Source organism: Penaeus japonicus, unplaced genomic scaffold (genome assembly GCF_977035675.1).
Source record: "Penaeus japonicus unplaced genomic scaffold, GWHDUDI00000001_assembly GWHDUDI00000009, whole genome shotgun sequence".
In the NCBI taxonomy this organism is placed as follows: domain Eukaryota; kingdom Metazoa; phylum Arthropoda; class Malacostraca; order Decapoda; family Penaeidae; genus Penaeus; species Penaeus japonicus.
Window position 1 is genome coordinate 4,414,649 of NW_028234411.1, and position 12,500 is coordinate 4,427,148.

Consider the following 12,500-nt stretch of genomic DNA (forward strand, 5'->3'; position numbering starts at 1 on the left):
TTATGTTTTATTTTGTTTTCTTGACCGCAAAAGCTTTCTTCTTTCACCCACTGTCGCTCAATTCACGAAAATATACTCCTATTTTAAATTAATATTAAGATATTATTAAAATTAAAAAAATATTAAAATATTATTAAAATTAAAAAATATTAGAATATTATTAAAATTAAAGAATATTAAAATATTATCAAAATAATATTAAAATATCAAAATATACATTAAGTGTTACTTTACATCCATGGCATCTCATCGTATTTTCCTTCAGGCTCTAAATGTCTTGGATATTGAGATATATTTATATTTCTTTTTCTTTTTTTTACTATTTTACAGAAACGCGGACACTTCACCCGGCTAACCTCACGGCTTTAGAAATTCTGGAAGGTTAGAATAACGTATTTTTTTCTATTTATTCTTCGCTTATTATATGGATGTGTTTATATATGTATTTATATATATATCTATATATAGTTATGATTATATATAATCGCTTATTTTATTTTTATTTTTGGAGCGGTGAAAGTGTAATGAAGATAATTTTGATTTACGTAGTCAGTTAAAATGTTTTTTTTTTTTTTTTTCCCGCCTATGCTGATGCTCATTTGTTTTCAGAAATGAAGGAGGAACACTTCAAAATACGAGTCGTTATCAACAAAAGAGAATTAAAGATATATAAGGACGACAAAACGGTACGTTGGGAATCGTTTTATATCGTTGGCATTGTCATTATTGCTAATGATAGTAAAGATAATGATGATGATAATGATGATGACAATAATACCAGTAATGACGATAATAACAATGATCATTATGCTAATGAAAATAATAATACTGATGATGATGATGATAATGATAATTTGATAATAATAATAGTAATAATGATAATAATAATAATAATGATAATAATAATAATAATAATAATAATAATAATGATAATAATAAAGGTAATAATAAAAGTAATGATAACAATTACAATAACGATAATAACAATAACAATGATAACAATAACGACACTAATAACAAAGTTAAGAGTAACAATAAAATAACTCTTCCATATACTCTAAATTCCATCGGAAGACAATGCTTCCCTTTTCTTTATTTACTAATCTCGGAAGAAGCTCATGCTCTCCAGACGCTAATTGTCCCGACTGCCGCAGGTGTACGAGAAGACCGGGGTGTTCAACGGCTACTTCGTCAGCCACGCCGGCATGCACGTGGTGGTGCTGCACCCTACCGGCGGCCACGTGAAGCTCGCCAGGCAGTTCCTGACGCACCAGCCGGCCGAAGACAGGAACCTGGCGGCGTGTCTCGAGTCCCTCATGCCGGGGAACATCCTCGTTGTGGCTGCAGTGGTGGGTTGAATTCTCTCTCTCTCTCTCTCTCTCTCTCTCTCTCTCTCTCTCTCTCTCTCTCTCTCTCTCTCTCTCTCTCTCTCTCTCTCTCTCTCTCTCTCTCTCTCTCTCTCTCTCTCTCTCTCCCTCATGCCGGGGAACATCCTCGTTGTGGCTGCAGTGGTGGGTTGAATTCTCTCTCTCTCTCTCTCTCTCTCTCTCTCTCTCTCTCTCTCTCTCTCTCTCTCTCTCTCTCTCTCTCTCTCTCTCCCTCATGCCGGGGAACATCCTCGTTGTGGCTGCAGTGGTGGGTTGAATTCTCTCTCTCTCTCCTCTCTTTTTCTCTCTCTCCTCTCTCTCTCTCTCTCTCTCCTCTCTCTCTCTCTCTCTCTCTCTCTCTCTCTCTCTCTCTCTCTCTCTCTCTCTCTCTCTCTCTCTCTCTCTCTCTCTCTCCCTCATGCCGGGGAACATCCTCGTTGTGGCTGCTGTGGTGGGTTGAATTCTCTCTCTCTCTCTCTCTCTCTCTCTCTCTCTCTCTCTCTCTCTCTCTCTCTCTCTCTCTCTCTCTCTCTCTCTCTCTCTCTCTCTCTCTCTCTCTCTCTCTCCCTCATGCCGGGGAACATCCTCGTTGTGGCTGCAGTGGTGGGTTGAATTCTCTCTCTCTCTCTCTCTCTCTCTCTCTCTCTCTCTCTCTCTCTCTCTCTCTCTCTCTCTCTCTCTCCCTAATGCCGGGGAACATCCTCGTTGTGGCTGCAGTGGTGGGTTGAATTCTCTCTCTCTCTCTCTCTCTCTCTCTCTCTCTCTCTCTCTCTCTCTCTCTCTCTTTCTCTCTCCCTATCCTCGTTGTGGCTGCAGTGGTGGGTTGAATTCTCTCTCTCTCTCTCTCTCTCTCTCTCTCTCTCTCTCTCTCTCTCTCTCTCTCTCTCTCTCTCTCTCTCTCTCTCTCTCTCTCCCTCATGCCGGGGAACATCCTCGTTGTGGCTGCAGTGGTGGGTTGAATTCTCTCTCTCTCTCTCTCTCTCTCTCTCTCTCTCTCTCTCTCTCTCTCTCCCTCATGCCGGGGAACATCCTCGTTGTGGCTGCAGTGGTGGGTTGAATTCTCTCTCTCTCTCTCTCTCTCTCTCTCTCTCTCTCTCTCTCTCTCTCTCTCTCTCTCTCTCTCTCTCTCTCTCTGTTTCTCAAAGTTATCCATGACCTTTTCTCACCAACGCGCCGTGTCCTTCCAGCCCGACGCGGTCATGTTCCTGGGCCCCGACGCCGTGGCCCTCCTGGAGGAGATGGGCGCCTCCAGGATCCGCCATCTCGCCAGACAAGAGACCTGGGTCATGGTGGCACACACGCCCACACGCCCGTACACGCCGCCACGATTCTACCCGATACGCAAACCCAACGTCACCCAACCGGCGGTATGTTGAGCAGCAGTGCATACGTTTGGCATTTTTACTAAATACAATCATTACGAGAATATATAGACACTTTAAAAACAAACAAACACAAACAAATATACATATATACATTGTCATGACACGTGTCCCTCTGTCTCCACGCAGGCGCCCCTGGGGAGGGTTTGGGGCGAGAGCTTGTCCGTTCGTCGACTGCTCGTTAAGAACGGGACCGCCTCTTCCGTCGACATGACGACCTATGTCCCCAAGTTCGAAGGTGGGTTGTGGTTTCTACGGTCCTGTGGGTCGCTCGTGATGGTGTTAATTGTGGGCGTGGCTCTATCGTTTCCGTAATGACTGTTGTTACTGTCCTTATGTCTTTAATGCTGGCGTTATCTTTATCATTGTTATACCTTAATCATTATTGTTATTGTTATGACTTTCTTCCTTCTGCTCCTCCTCCTCTTCCTCCACCTCCTCTCTCTCCGTCTCATTCTCCTCCTGTTCCTGTTCCTCCTCCTCCTCCTCCTCCTCCTCTTCCTCCACCTCCTCTCTCTCCGTCTCATTCTCCTCCTGTTCCAGTTCCTCCTCCTCCTCCTCCTCCTCTTTTTCCTCCTCCTCCTCCTTCCCCTTCCTCCACCTCCTTCTTCCCTTCCTCCTCCTCCTCCATTTGCCTTTCCCCCTCCTCCTCCTCCTCTTCCTCCCGCTCGTCATTAATAAGAATATCCATACATCCACAGCTACCAAGTGCGCGTGGCACCGGCACGCCGCCATGAAGGAACAGCGCCAGTTCTGTGACACGTACGAGGGGTACATTCGCCTGTGCAAGTGCCATGACCCCGTGACCCCCTCGCTCAGGCACTCTGCCGTAAGTCTCACGAGTTCGAGTTGGTATGTGGAGTTTGAGTCTGACAAGCTGTATTCTTGAAATAGGTTCAGTTGGTGTATTTAATTTATGTTTTCTCTCTGTTTTATCTGTCTGTCTGCTTACGTCACTCTCTCAATCTCTCTCTCTCTCCCTCTCCCCCTCCCCCTCTCCCTCTCCTTCCCCCTCCTTCCCTCCCCTTCCATCTCCCCCTCCCTCCCCCTCTCATTCCACCCCCTTCCTTCTCCCTCCCCCTCTCATTCCACCCCCTTCCTTCTCCCTCCCCCTCCCCTCCCTCTCTCCCATCTTCCCTCTCCATTCTCCCCCACTTCCATCTTCCCTCTCCATTTCTCCCTCTCCGTTTCTCTCCCTCGCGTCCCCGAGAAGATCCCACTAACCCAATGCCACAATGTCAACAGCCGAAGATCGAGATGCGTGAGGTCATTCCCGTAGCCATGTTGACGGCCATCAAACCCTTCAACTTCTACAGGTTAGTCTTAAAAAACAACAGCAACAACAAAAAGCACTCAGTTCTCCTGTGAATACGACATCAATACCTCTCTCTACCTGTCTGCCTGATAGTCTATTATTGAAGTGTTATTTTTTCTAAAGTTTATATTTTTTTTTCTCTCGTTTGTTATCATCTAATTGTTATTTTTTTTCTTAAGCTTCTTTTTCTTTCGTCTGATCTCACTTTTTTTTCTTAAGCTTCTATATCTCTCGTCTGTTCTCATCTAATTGTTATGTTTTTTCTTAAGCATTTTCTCTCATCTGTTCTCATCTAATTGTTATTTTTTTCTTTAATGTTCTTTTCTCTCGTCTGTTCTCATCTAATTGTTATTTATTTTTTCTTCATCTTCTTTTCTCGTCTGTTCTCATCTAACTGTTACTTTTTTCCTTGGCATTTTCTCTCGTCTGTTCTCATCTAATTGTTATTTTCTTTCTTAATCTCTTCTTTTCTCGTATGTTCTTTTCGCTCTTCTGTTCTCATCTAATTGTCATTTATTTCCCCTTAATCTTCTTCTTCTTATCTCCTCGTCTGTCCTTCAGACAACTCCTGAACCTCCTCGAGACGCCCTAATCATTATTTATTTCCTTAATCTTCTTCTTTTCTCGTCTGTTCTCATCTAATTGTCCTTTATTTCCCCTTAATCTTCTTCTTCTTATCTCCACGCCTGTCCTTCAGACAACTCCTGAACCTCCTCGAGACGCCTCTAATTATTATCTATTTTCTTAATCTTCCTCTTATCTCGTCTGTTCTCATCAAATTGTCATTTATTCCCTTAATCTCCTTCTTATCTCCTCGCGTGTCCTCCAGACAACTCCTGAACCTCCTGGAGACGCCTGGCGCCGCCGAGACCCCGATCCTGGTCCTGATCGACGGCCCTCAGAAGGAGACCCGACGCCTAGCCAGGCTCTTCGGGTGAGCGGCTTCCTTTCCTTCGCTGGCGTTCAGAGGCGTTGGACTTTTTTTGTTTTTTATGCGTTTTTATGATTAAAAATAAGGATTTTGTTTTGCCAGGCTCTTCGGGTGAGCGGCTTCCTTTCCTCTCCTTCGCTGGCGTTCGGAGACGTTTTTTGTTTTGTTTTTTTATGCGTTTTTATGATTAAAAATAAGGATTTTGTTTTGCCAGGCTCTTCGGGTGAGCGGCTTCCTTTCCTTTCCTTCGCTGGCGTTCGGAGGCGTTGGACTTTTTTTGTTTTTTGTGCGTTTTTATGATTTTTTTAAAAGATGGTTTTGTTTAATTTGTTTTCGTTTGATTGTAGGTTTGATTATCTGCGTTGTGTATGTTTTTTTTTCTGTTTGTTTATTCTTTCGTTTGTAAGTTTGTTTGTTTTATTCGGTTTTGCTAACTTATTTGATATTCCACTTGTTTATTTGTTTATTTAGTTATAGTAAATGTATCGATGTGCCTCACACCGCTGATGCTAATGTTTTCGTTTTTGTCATCGTCCGTATCTTCGTCCTCCTCGTCCTCGTCTACGTCATCGTCATCATCATCGCCTTCGTCCTCGTCCTCGTCATCGCCCTCGTCCTTATCTTCGTCCTCGTCCTCGTCCTCGTCCTCGTCGTCGCCTTCGTCATCGTCATCGCCATCGTCATCGTCATCGTCTTCGCCTTCGTCTACGTCATCGTCATCGTCATCGTCTTCCCTGCGCAGGCTAGACGTCCTAATCCATCGGCCTCAGGGCGAAAAGGGCACCGCAACACTCCTGAACATGCACTTCCGGTAATATCCCTATTCATAATATTAATCATTATTCTAAACAACATAACAACATATCATAATGTAAACAACATGAGACAACAACATCCTTATGTTGATGTTCTTCCCTTGGTGTTCTTCCCTTGGTGTTCTCCCCTTGGTGTTCTTCCATTGGTGTTCTTCCCTTGGTGTTCTTCCCGTGTTCACGCCCGCCTCCCCCGCCAGGTTCTCCGTTCACAACGTGTTCAACTTCTTCCCGGAGGCGGACAAAGCCATCATCTTGGAAGACGATTTGTTGCTCGCGCCAGATTTCTTATCGTGAGTCTTGCCGTCGTACCTTTTTTGGGGGTACGACGTATTTTCGTTTGTCGTTTTTGGATGACGTGTGTGTATGTAGCGTTCTTGGTTATGATGGGGACACGTGTATGTTGAATTGTCATTACTTACTGCATGATTATTCTCAATCATTATCAACCTCATACTGACGTCACTCCAACAATTATACTAACATCACTCCCATCCTCAACCCCCAAAACCGACACCCCTTCCACCCTCAACACCCAAAACCCGACACCCCTTCCACCCTCAACACCCAAAACCGACACCCCTTCCACCCTCAACACCCAAAACCCGACACCCCTTCCACCCTCAACACCCAAAACCAACACCCCTTCCACCCTCAACACCCAAAACCCGACACCCCTTCCACCCTCAACACCCAAAACCAACACCCCTTCCAGCCTCAACACCCACACTATAACACCACGCCCGTATGTATCTCCACCAGATTCTTCCAACAAACGGCCTGGCTGTTGGACGCGGATCCTTCCATCTCGCACGTCAATTCCTTCTCCACAAACAGCTATCCGGAGGTCGCCTCTGATCCTACGGTGTTGAGAAGGGTCGAGATGTTCCCGCAGTTCGGGTGGATGGTCAAGAGGAACTGGGCGCAGGAGATGTTCCAATTTTGGATCCCTGAGAATGTATGTTGTTGGGTGTTTGTTGTTTGTTACTTGTTTGTTGTTTGTTACTGGATGGTGGCGCTTTTAGATTAGAGGGTATGAGTTTCGGTGGGTTTTGTTGTTTGAGTTTCGGTGGGTTTTGTTGTTTGTTGTTTGTTGTTTGTTACTTAATGGTGGCGCTTTCAGATTGGAGGGTGTGAGTTTCGGTGGGTTTTAGTGATCGGGTCCTGAGGATTTATATGTGAAAGGGGATGGGAATTTCAGCACTGGGCTCCTGAAACTATGTGTGTATAGAAGTGGGTGTTCATTTCGTGCTCATGTATAGTTGAAAGATGTCTATTTCAGTATCAGGGCCCTGAAAATGTATGCATAAGCGTAGGTCTTCATTTCAGCACTGAGTCACTGAAAATTTCTATTTCAGTATTAAGCCACTGAAAATGTATGTATGAGAGAAGATGTCTATTTCAGTATTGGGTTACTGAAAATGTATGCAGGAATGGGTGGTCATTTCAGCACTGGGTCCCTGAAAATGTATGCATGAGAGAAGATGTCTATTTCAGTACTGGGCCACTGAAAATGTATGCAGGAATGGGTGTTCATTTCAGCACTGGGTCCCTGAAAATGTATGTATGAGAGAAGATGTCTATTTCAGTATTGGGTCCCTGAAAATGTATGCGCGAATGGGTATTCAATTCAGCATTGGGTTCCTGAAAATGTATGTATGAGAGATGTCTATTTCAGCACTGGGTCCCTGAGAATGTATGTATGAGAGAAGGTGTCTATTTCAGTATTAAACCACTGAAAATGTATGCAGGAATGGCTGTTCATTTCAGCACTGGGTTCCTGAAAATGTATGTATGAGAGAAGATGTCTATTTCAGTATTGGGTCCCTGAGAATGTATGTATGAGAGAAGGTGTCTATTTCAGCACTGGGCCACTGAAAATGTATGCAGGAATGGGTGTTCATTTCAGCACTGGGTCCCTGAAAATGTATGCATGAGAGAAGGTGTCTATTTCAGTATTGGGCCACTGAAAATGTATGCAGGAATGGGTATTCATTTTCAGCCTTGGCTCCCTGAGGATGTCTATTTCATTAACGGGTCCCTGAATATGTATGTATTTGAGGTTTTCATATCTCATGTTTTTTCTTCTTCTTCTTCCTCTTCTTCTTCTTCTTTTGCCTGGCGCGTTATGGGTCTAACTATGGCACATTATATAGTACGATGGAAAGTTAAGTTCATTTTGTTCTCTTTTTTTCATCTGTTCTTCAAGTCATTATTTTTATCTGATTTTCTTTCCCTCTGGATTTCCTTAATTCTTTCCTTTACTCTATCTCTTTCTCCTTCTATTTACCCTTTCTTTCCCCATATTCTCTATTTCTCTTTTGTTTTCAGTTTCCTTCCTGTTTTAACTCTCCTCCTTTTCCTTCTTCCTCCTTCTCACACATATTACCCGTTTCCCATATTACCCTTTCACTCCCTTCCCTCTCTTTATCTCATTACCCCATCTCCTGCTCCCTTCCTCCTACACACAACCCACTCCCCTTATCCGCTTTTCCCCGTCCTCATCCTGCCCCCCCCCCCTCATCCTACTTCCAACCACCTTCCTCCCCCCGTCCTCATCCTTCCCTCCCCCCCCCTCATCCTACATCTAACAACCTTCCTCACCCTCCCCCCCCTCACCCCGTCCTAATCCTTCCCTCCCTCCCCCCCCTCATCCTACATCTAACAACCTTCCTCATCCTTCCCTCATCCCCCCCACTCATCCTACATCTAACAACCTTCCTCATCCTTCCCTCCCCCCCTCCCTCATCCTCATCCTACTTCTAGCAACCTTCCTCATCCTTCCCTCGCCCCCCCCCCCTTCATCCTACTCCTAACCCCCTTCCTCACAATCACAGGACACAGCTGACTGGGACTGGTGGCTCTCGGGGGCAAGACAGCGTCAAGGGAGGGACGCCCTACTTCCCGAAGTGAGTAGGACCTTCCACGCAGGAGCGGCGGGCGCCCACGTGACCGGATGGGCGCAGGAGCATTTCTACAATCACATGATCTTCAACCAGGATCCTAAAGTCAAGCTCAAGGGTCTTACGAAGTGAGTTTTCTTCTTGTTGCTGTTTTGATGTAAGTGTTTGTTAAGTATTACCCTTAACGTAAGAAAATCATTTGCATAGTGAATAACGTTCAATATCATATCATCAAGAATAACATACCACATTAATTTTCTTAGATATAGACTCATCACAGAATTAAAGATGAAAGATGTCTATTTCAGTATAAGGTCCTTGAAAATGTATGCATAGGTGTGGGTCGTCATTAAATAAAAGCACAATTTTTCATCATTTATTTTTTATATTCTTCGTTTACCTCAGCATGACTAAGGATCGATATGAGGCCAATATCCAGCGTGACATAAACCGTGCAATCCCCCTCAACTTGACGGGGTCACCGTGCGATGGCCCGATTCTGCCACCTGACCATGTGAGTCTTGACTTGACCTTTGACCTCTGTGTGATTATCATCATTCTTACTATTATTTCTGTCTCTAGTATGTCATGCATTCTGTCGATCTAAGTAAGAACTTTTTTTCGTTTTTTGTGTTCGTCTAATGTTCGTAAGTCTACAAAGTTATTCTGTGTGAAAATCGCCTGTTTGCCTTTTATTTTTTCACAATGAAACCGTATTCTTGGCCGATTCTATGACCAATCTATCAGTGGGGGTAGGAAGGCATGCTGGTGCATATACCCTTCTCTTTCAGCCATGAGGGCCCCTCATTATGAGCTGCCAGTTGGGAGTCATGGCCATTTCGACTTGAAGCTTCCCATGGCCATTTCGTCCTACAGGTGCCTTCTAACCAAGATTGTCTATGATAGATAATATGATATGATAGTATCAAGCCAAGTGTCTGTATTGCTTGAGAAGTTGTTCTGGATTGTGTGGCCAGCAGGCGTACCAGGTCCCATGTCTGGCTCATGGTGCGGATGATGGTCGTACCAACTGTACCCCTATGGTCCGATGCAAGGACCTGTTGCAAACCCCAGAGACACAGGATAGTCTAGTTTTGTCTGCCGTACAGCTAAACAGTCAGTATCAGGGCTTCGGAATCATGCCATCAGGCCAGTCTGTCTGTTGACTTTCTGGTCCAACAGGCCAGATCTATGGACTACATTACCAAGATATGTGAAGAACTTCGATGACTTCGATGAATTTGCTGCAAGGCACGTATCAGATGAACTCATCAGATGAACTGGGACTCCCAGTCGACCCCCAAAATCCTGGATCTTGATCTTGGTCTCAAGGTTCTCTGAACTTGAATATCACTAAGTGTTGCCTCACTTTGATCTTTGGATGACATCAACTGAAACTGTTCCTGATATCGAGGGCTGGAGACCGGTGGGGAGTTGACTTCGACTAGTCCCTGTAGGCGGTGTCTATCGCTACAGCCTAACTAGCAAGTGCCATAACCACCCTTAGAGATTGCGCTATTGCCAGGTCTTCTGAGAGACTATCGCCAACCTCAGTCAGGTTTGTTCCCTTGATCTTAGGATTTACAGCTTATCCTGTTCAAAAGAGTGGGCGGTTATTTAAGCCAATTCTGTCATCTTTCCCCTTTGGAGGGTAGGCGGTGAGACACAAATCCCTGCGCCTTTATGTGAGGTTCTCGGGGGTTTTGCCTTTGTATGTCTCATAATGGGTTAGCAGGTTGTTCCTCTTTCCTATTTTCAGTTTGGTAGACATTCTCCCCATGGGACACACAACCTGCCTAATGTAATGGGTGGGAGGGGATCTTGCTCTCTCCCCTATTATATACTCTCCTTCATCACAATATTTTTACAAGAGTTTTTTTTTAAGTTTATACAATATCCCCAACTACACTACAATCTAAATGAAAATCAAACAAACAAAAAGCAACATCAACAGAACTCTTCTGCAACCACTTCTACTTGTATTTCTACCACTTGGCTGACAATATTACACTCTGACCTTTGACCTTCGACCTGGGAGTGAGACACAGGAATTACGGAGTTGGTGATTTAGATGATAATTTTAGATTCTATGTGTTAATTTTGTTTTTGATGGTTTTTATGAAAGATGTCGCCATAAAGACTGATCTTATCTTTTAAGAAAAAAATGTTTATTCTCACGAATGCTAGTTTATTTATCTAACAAAATCTTAAAATGAATTTTGAGTTCATAAAAGTAAGTCATAAAATGGTATCAATGGTGTTTTATTTTTTATTTTTTATTTTTTATTTTTTTTCAGTCCTTACTCGGCATTACTATGTGCGACATGCATATAAAATAATTATTATAGAAGTTAATGTTTCCTTTTCCCAATTTCATTGTTTATTGAGTATGCACTATATCCTTCAGCATTTCCTATCATTTTTTTTTCTTCCAGCCTGGACCCTTCAAGATCTACGTGGAGGCAAAAACGAATAATGACGAATATGACAGCTTTTACGTAATGCAAGTGGTGAGTTTCCTCTTGCACGTATTGTGATGATTGCAACCGGCAATCGTGGATCCGATCGCCTTAACTAAGACATCACAATTGCCTTTTGCTTTTGGGTGATTGAGAATCTTAGATGTCAGATTCAGTAGATAAGTAAATATGATTACAAGTGATGGTGGAAGACTTTTTTTAAGATAAGGTTGAGTATATTTTGATAAAACGCTGAGCTGTTCTTTAAGAAATTCTTTGATATAAAATTTCTTTGGAGATTTGAGAGAATGAGGGCAATCGTTCCTCAATATATGTGTATATATATATATATATATATATATATATATATATATATATATATATATATATATATATATATATATATATATATGTATATATATGTATATATATATATATTTGTATATATATATGTATGTATATATATATATATATATATATATATATATATATATATATATATATATATATTATATATATAACATGCCTCCTTGACCTGGAGTGGAACCTCTGCCGCACTCAAGTAGCCACACAAATAATTTATTTATTATTATTATAATGATTTTTTGTTCCTTTTAATCAAACCGTTTAACCCATTTTTACCCACAATAATAATGCAAATATGAAAAAAAAATTAGGAATAAAAAAAAAAAAAAACATAAAACCAATCCCATGTCTTATACCTGTCATAAACACAACAAACTTACCTTTCCTAATATAGTAATACATGCTAACTTCCCAATAACTTCCCACAACTTCATCCTCCCCAATCAGTGTCTCCACGGATACTTTCAAGACACAAGGGAGATGTTTCGAGGGACTCTGAGGTACAACTTGAAGGGACGTCTTCTCTATGTTGTTGGGTGTCCTGCGTCCCCCTACTGGTAGGTGTTTGTACTTTTTTGTTTTGTGGGGAGAGGGAGAGGGAGGGGGAGAAGGAGAGGGGAGGGGGAAGGGGGGTAAGGGGGAGAGGGGTAAGGGGGTAGGGGTAAGGGGGAGAGGGGAAAGGAATGGGGGAAGGGGGAGAGGGGAGGGGTAGGGGAGGGGTAAGGGGAGGGGGGAAGGAGAAGGGGAGAGAGAGGGGAGGAGGAGGAGGAGGAGGGGGGGATGGGGAAGGTAGGGGGGAGGGAAGGGAGAGGGGGAGGGGAGTGGGAGGAGGTAGGGGGAAGGGAGAAAGGGGGAAGGGGAGAAGGGAGGAGGAAGAGGGGGATGGCGGGAGGTAGGGAGTAGGGGGAAGGGGTAAGGGAAGGAGGAGGGGATGGGGGAGGGGGAAGGGGGAGGGGAAGGGGAGG

At 43.5% G+C, this 12,500-nt stretch overlaps 1 protein-coding gene across 3 annotated transcripts in view; it reads left to right on the top strand.

The window, feature by feature from the left end:
- LOC122252942 (protein O-linked-mannose beta-1,2-N-acetylglucosaminyltransferase 1) overlaps window positions 1-12,500 on the top strand; it is a 16,700-nt gene that overhangs the window by 3,167 nt on the left and 1,033 nt on the right. Inside the window, exons 2-16 of one of the 3 annotated variants that reach the window (XM_086539575.1) lie at window positions 331-381; window positions 610-686; window positions 1,155-1,349; window positions 2,555-2,734; window positions 2,879-2,987; window positions 3,451-3,578; window positions 3,995-4,065; window positions 4,894-4,998; window positions 5,738-5,806; window positions 6,008-6,100; window positions 6,570-6,765; window positions 8,645-8,838; window positions 9,116-9,224; window positions 11,146-11,220; window positions 11,983-12,092. In XM_086539575.1, coding sequence (XP_086395701.1) covers window positions 331-381; window positions 610-686; window positions 1,155-1,349; window positions 2,555-2,734; window positions 2,879-2,987; window positions 3,451-3,578; window positions 3,995-4,065; window positions 4,894-4,998; window positions 5,738-5,806; window positions 6,008-6,100; window positions 6,570-6,765; window positions 8,645-8,838; window positions 9,116-9,224; window positions 11,146-11,220; window positions 11,983-12,092 — 1,762 coding nt within the window. The remainder of the gene's footprint in view (window positions 1-330; window positions 382-609; window positions 687-1,154; window positions 1,350-2,554; window positions 2,735-2,878; window positions 2,988-3,450; window positions 3,579-3,994; window positions 4,066-4,893; window positions 4,999-5,737; window positions 5,807-6,007; window positions 6,101-6,569; window positions 6,766-8,644; window positions 8,839-9,115; window positions 9,225-11,145; window positions 11,221-11,982; window positions 12,093-12,500) is intronic. The other 2 variants (XM_086539576.1, XM_086539577.1) reach the window with 2 other exon arrangements.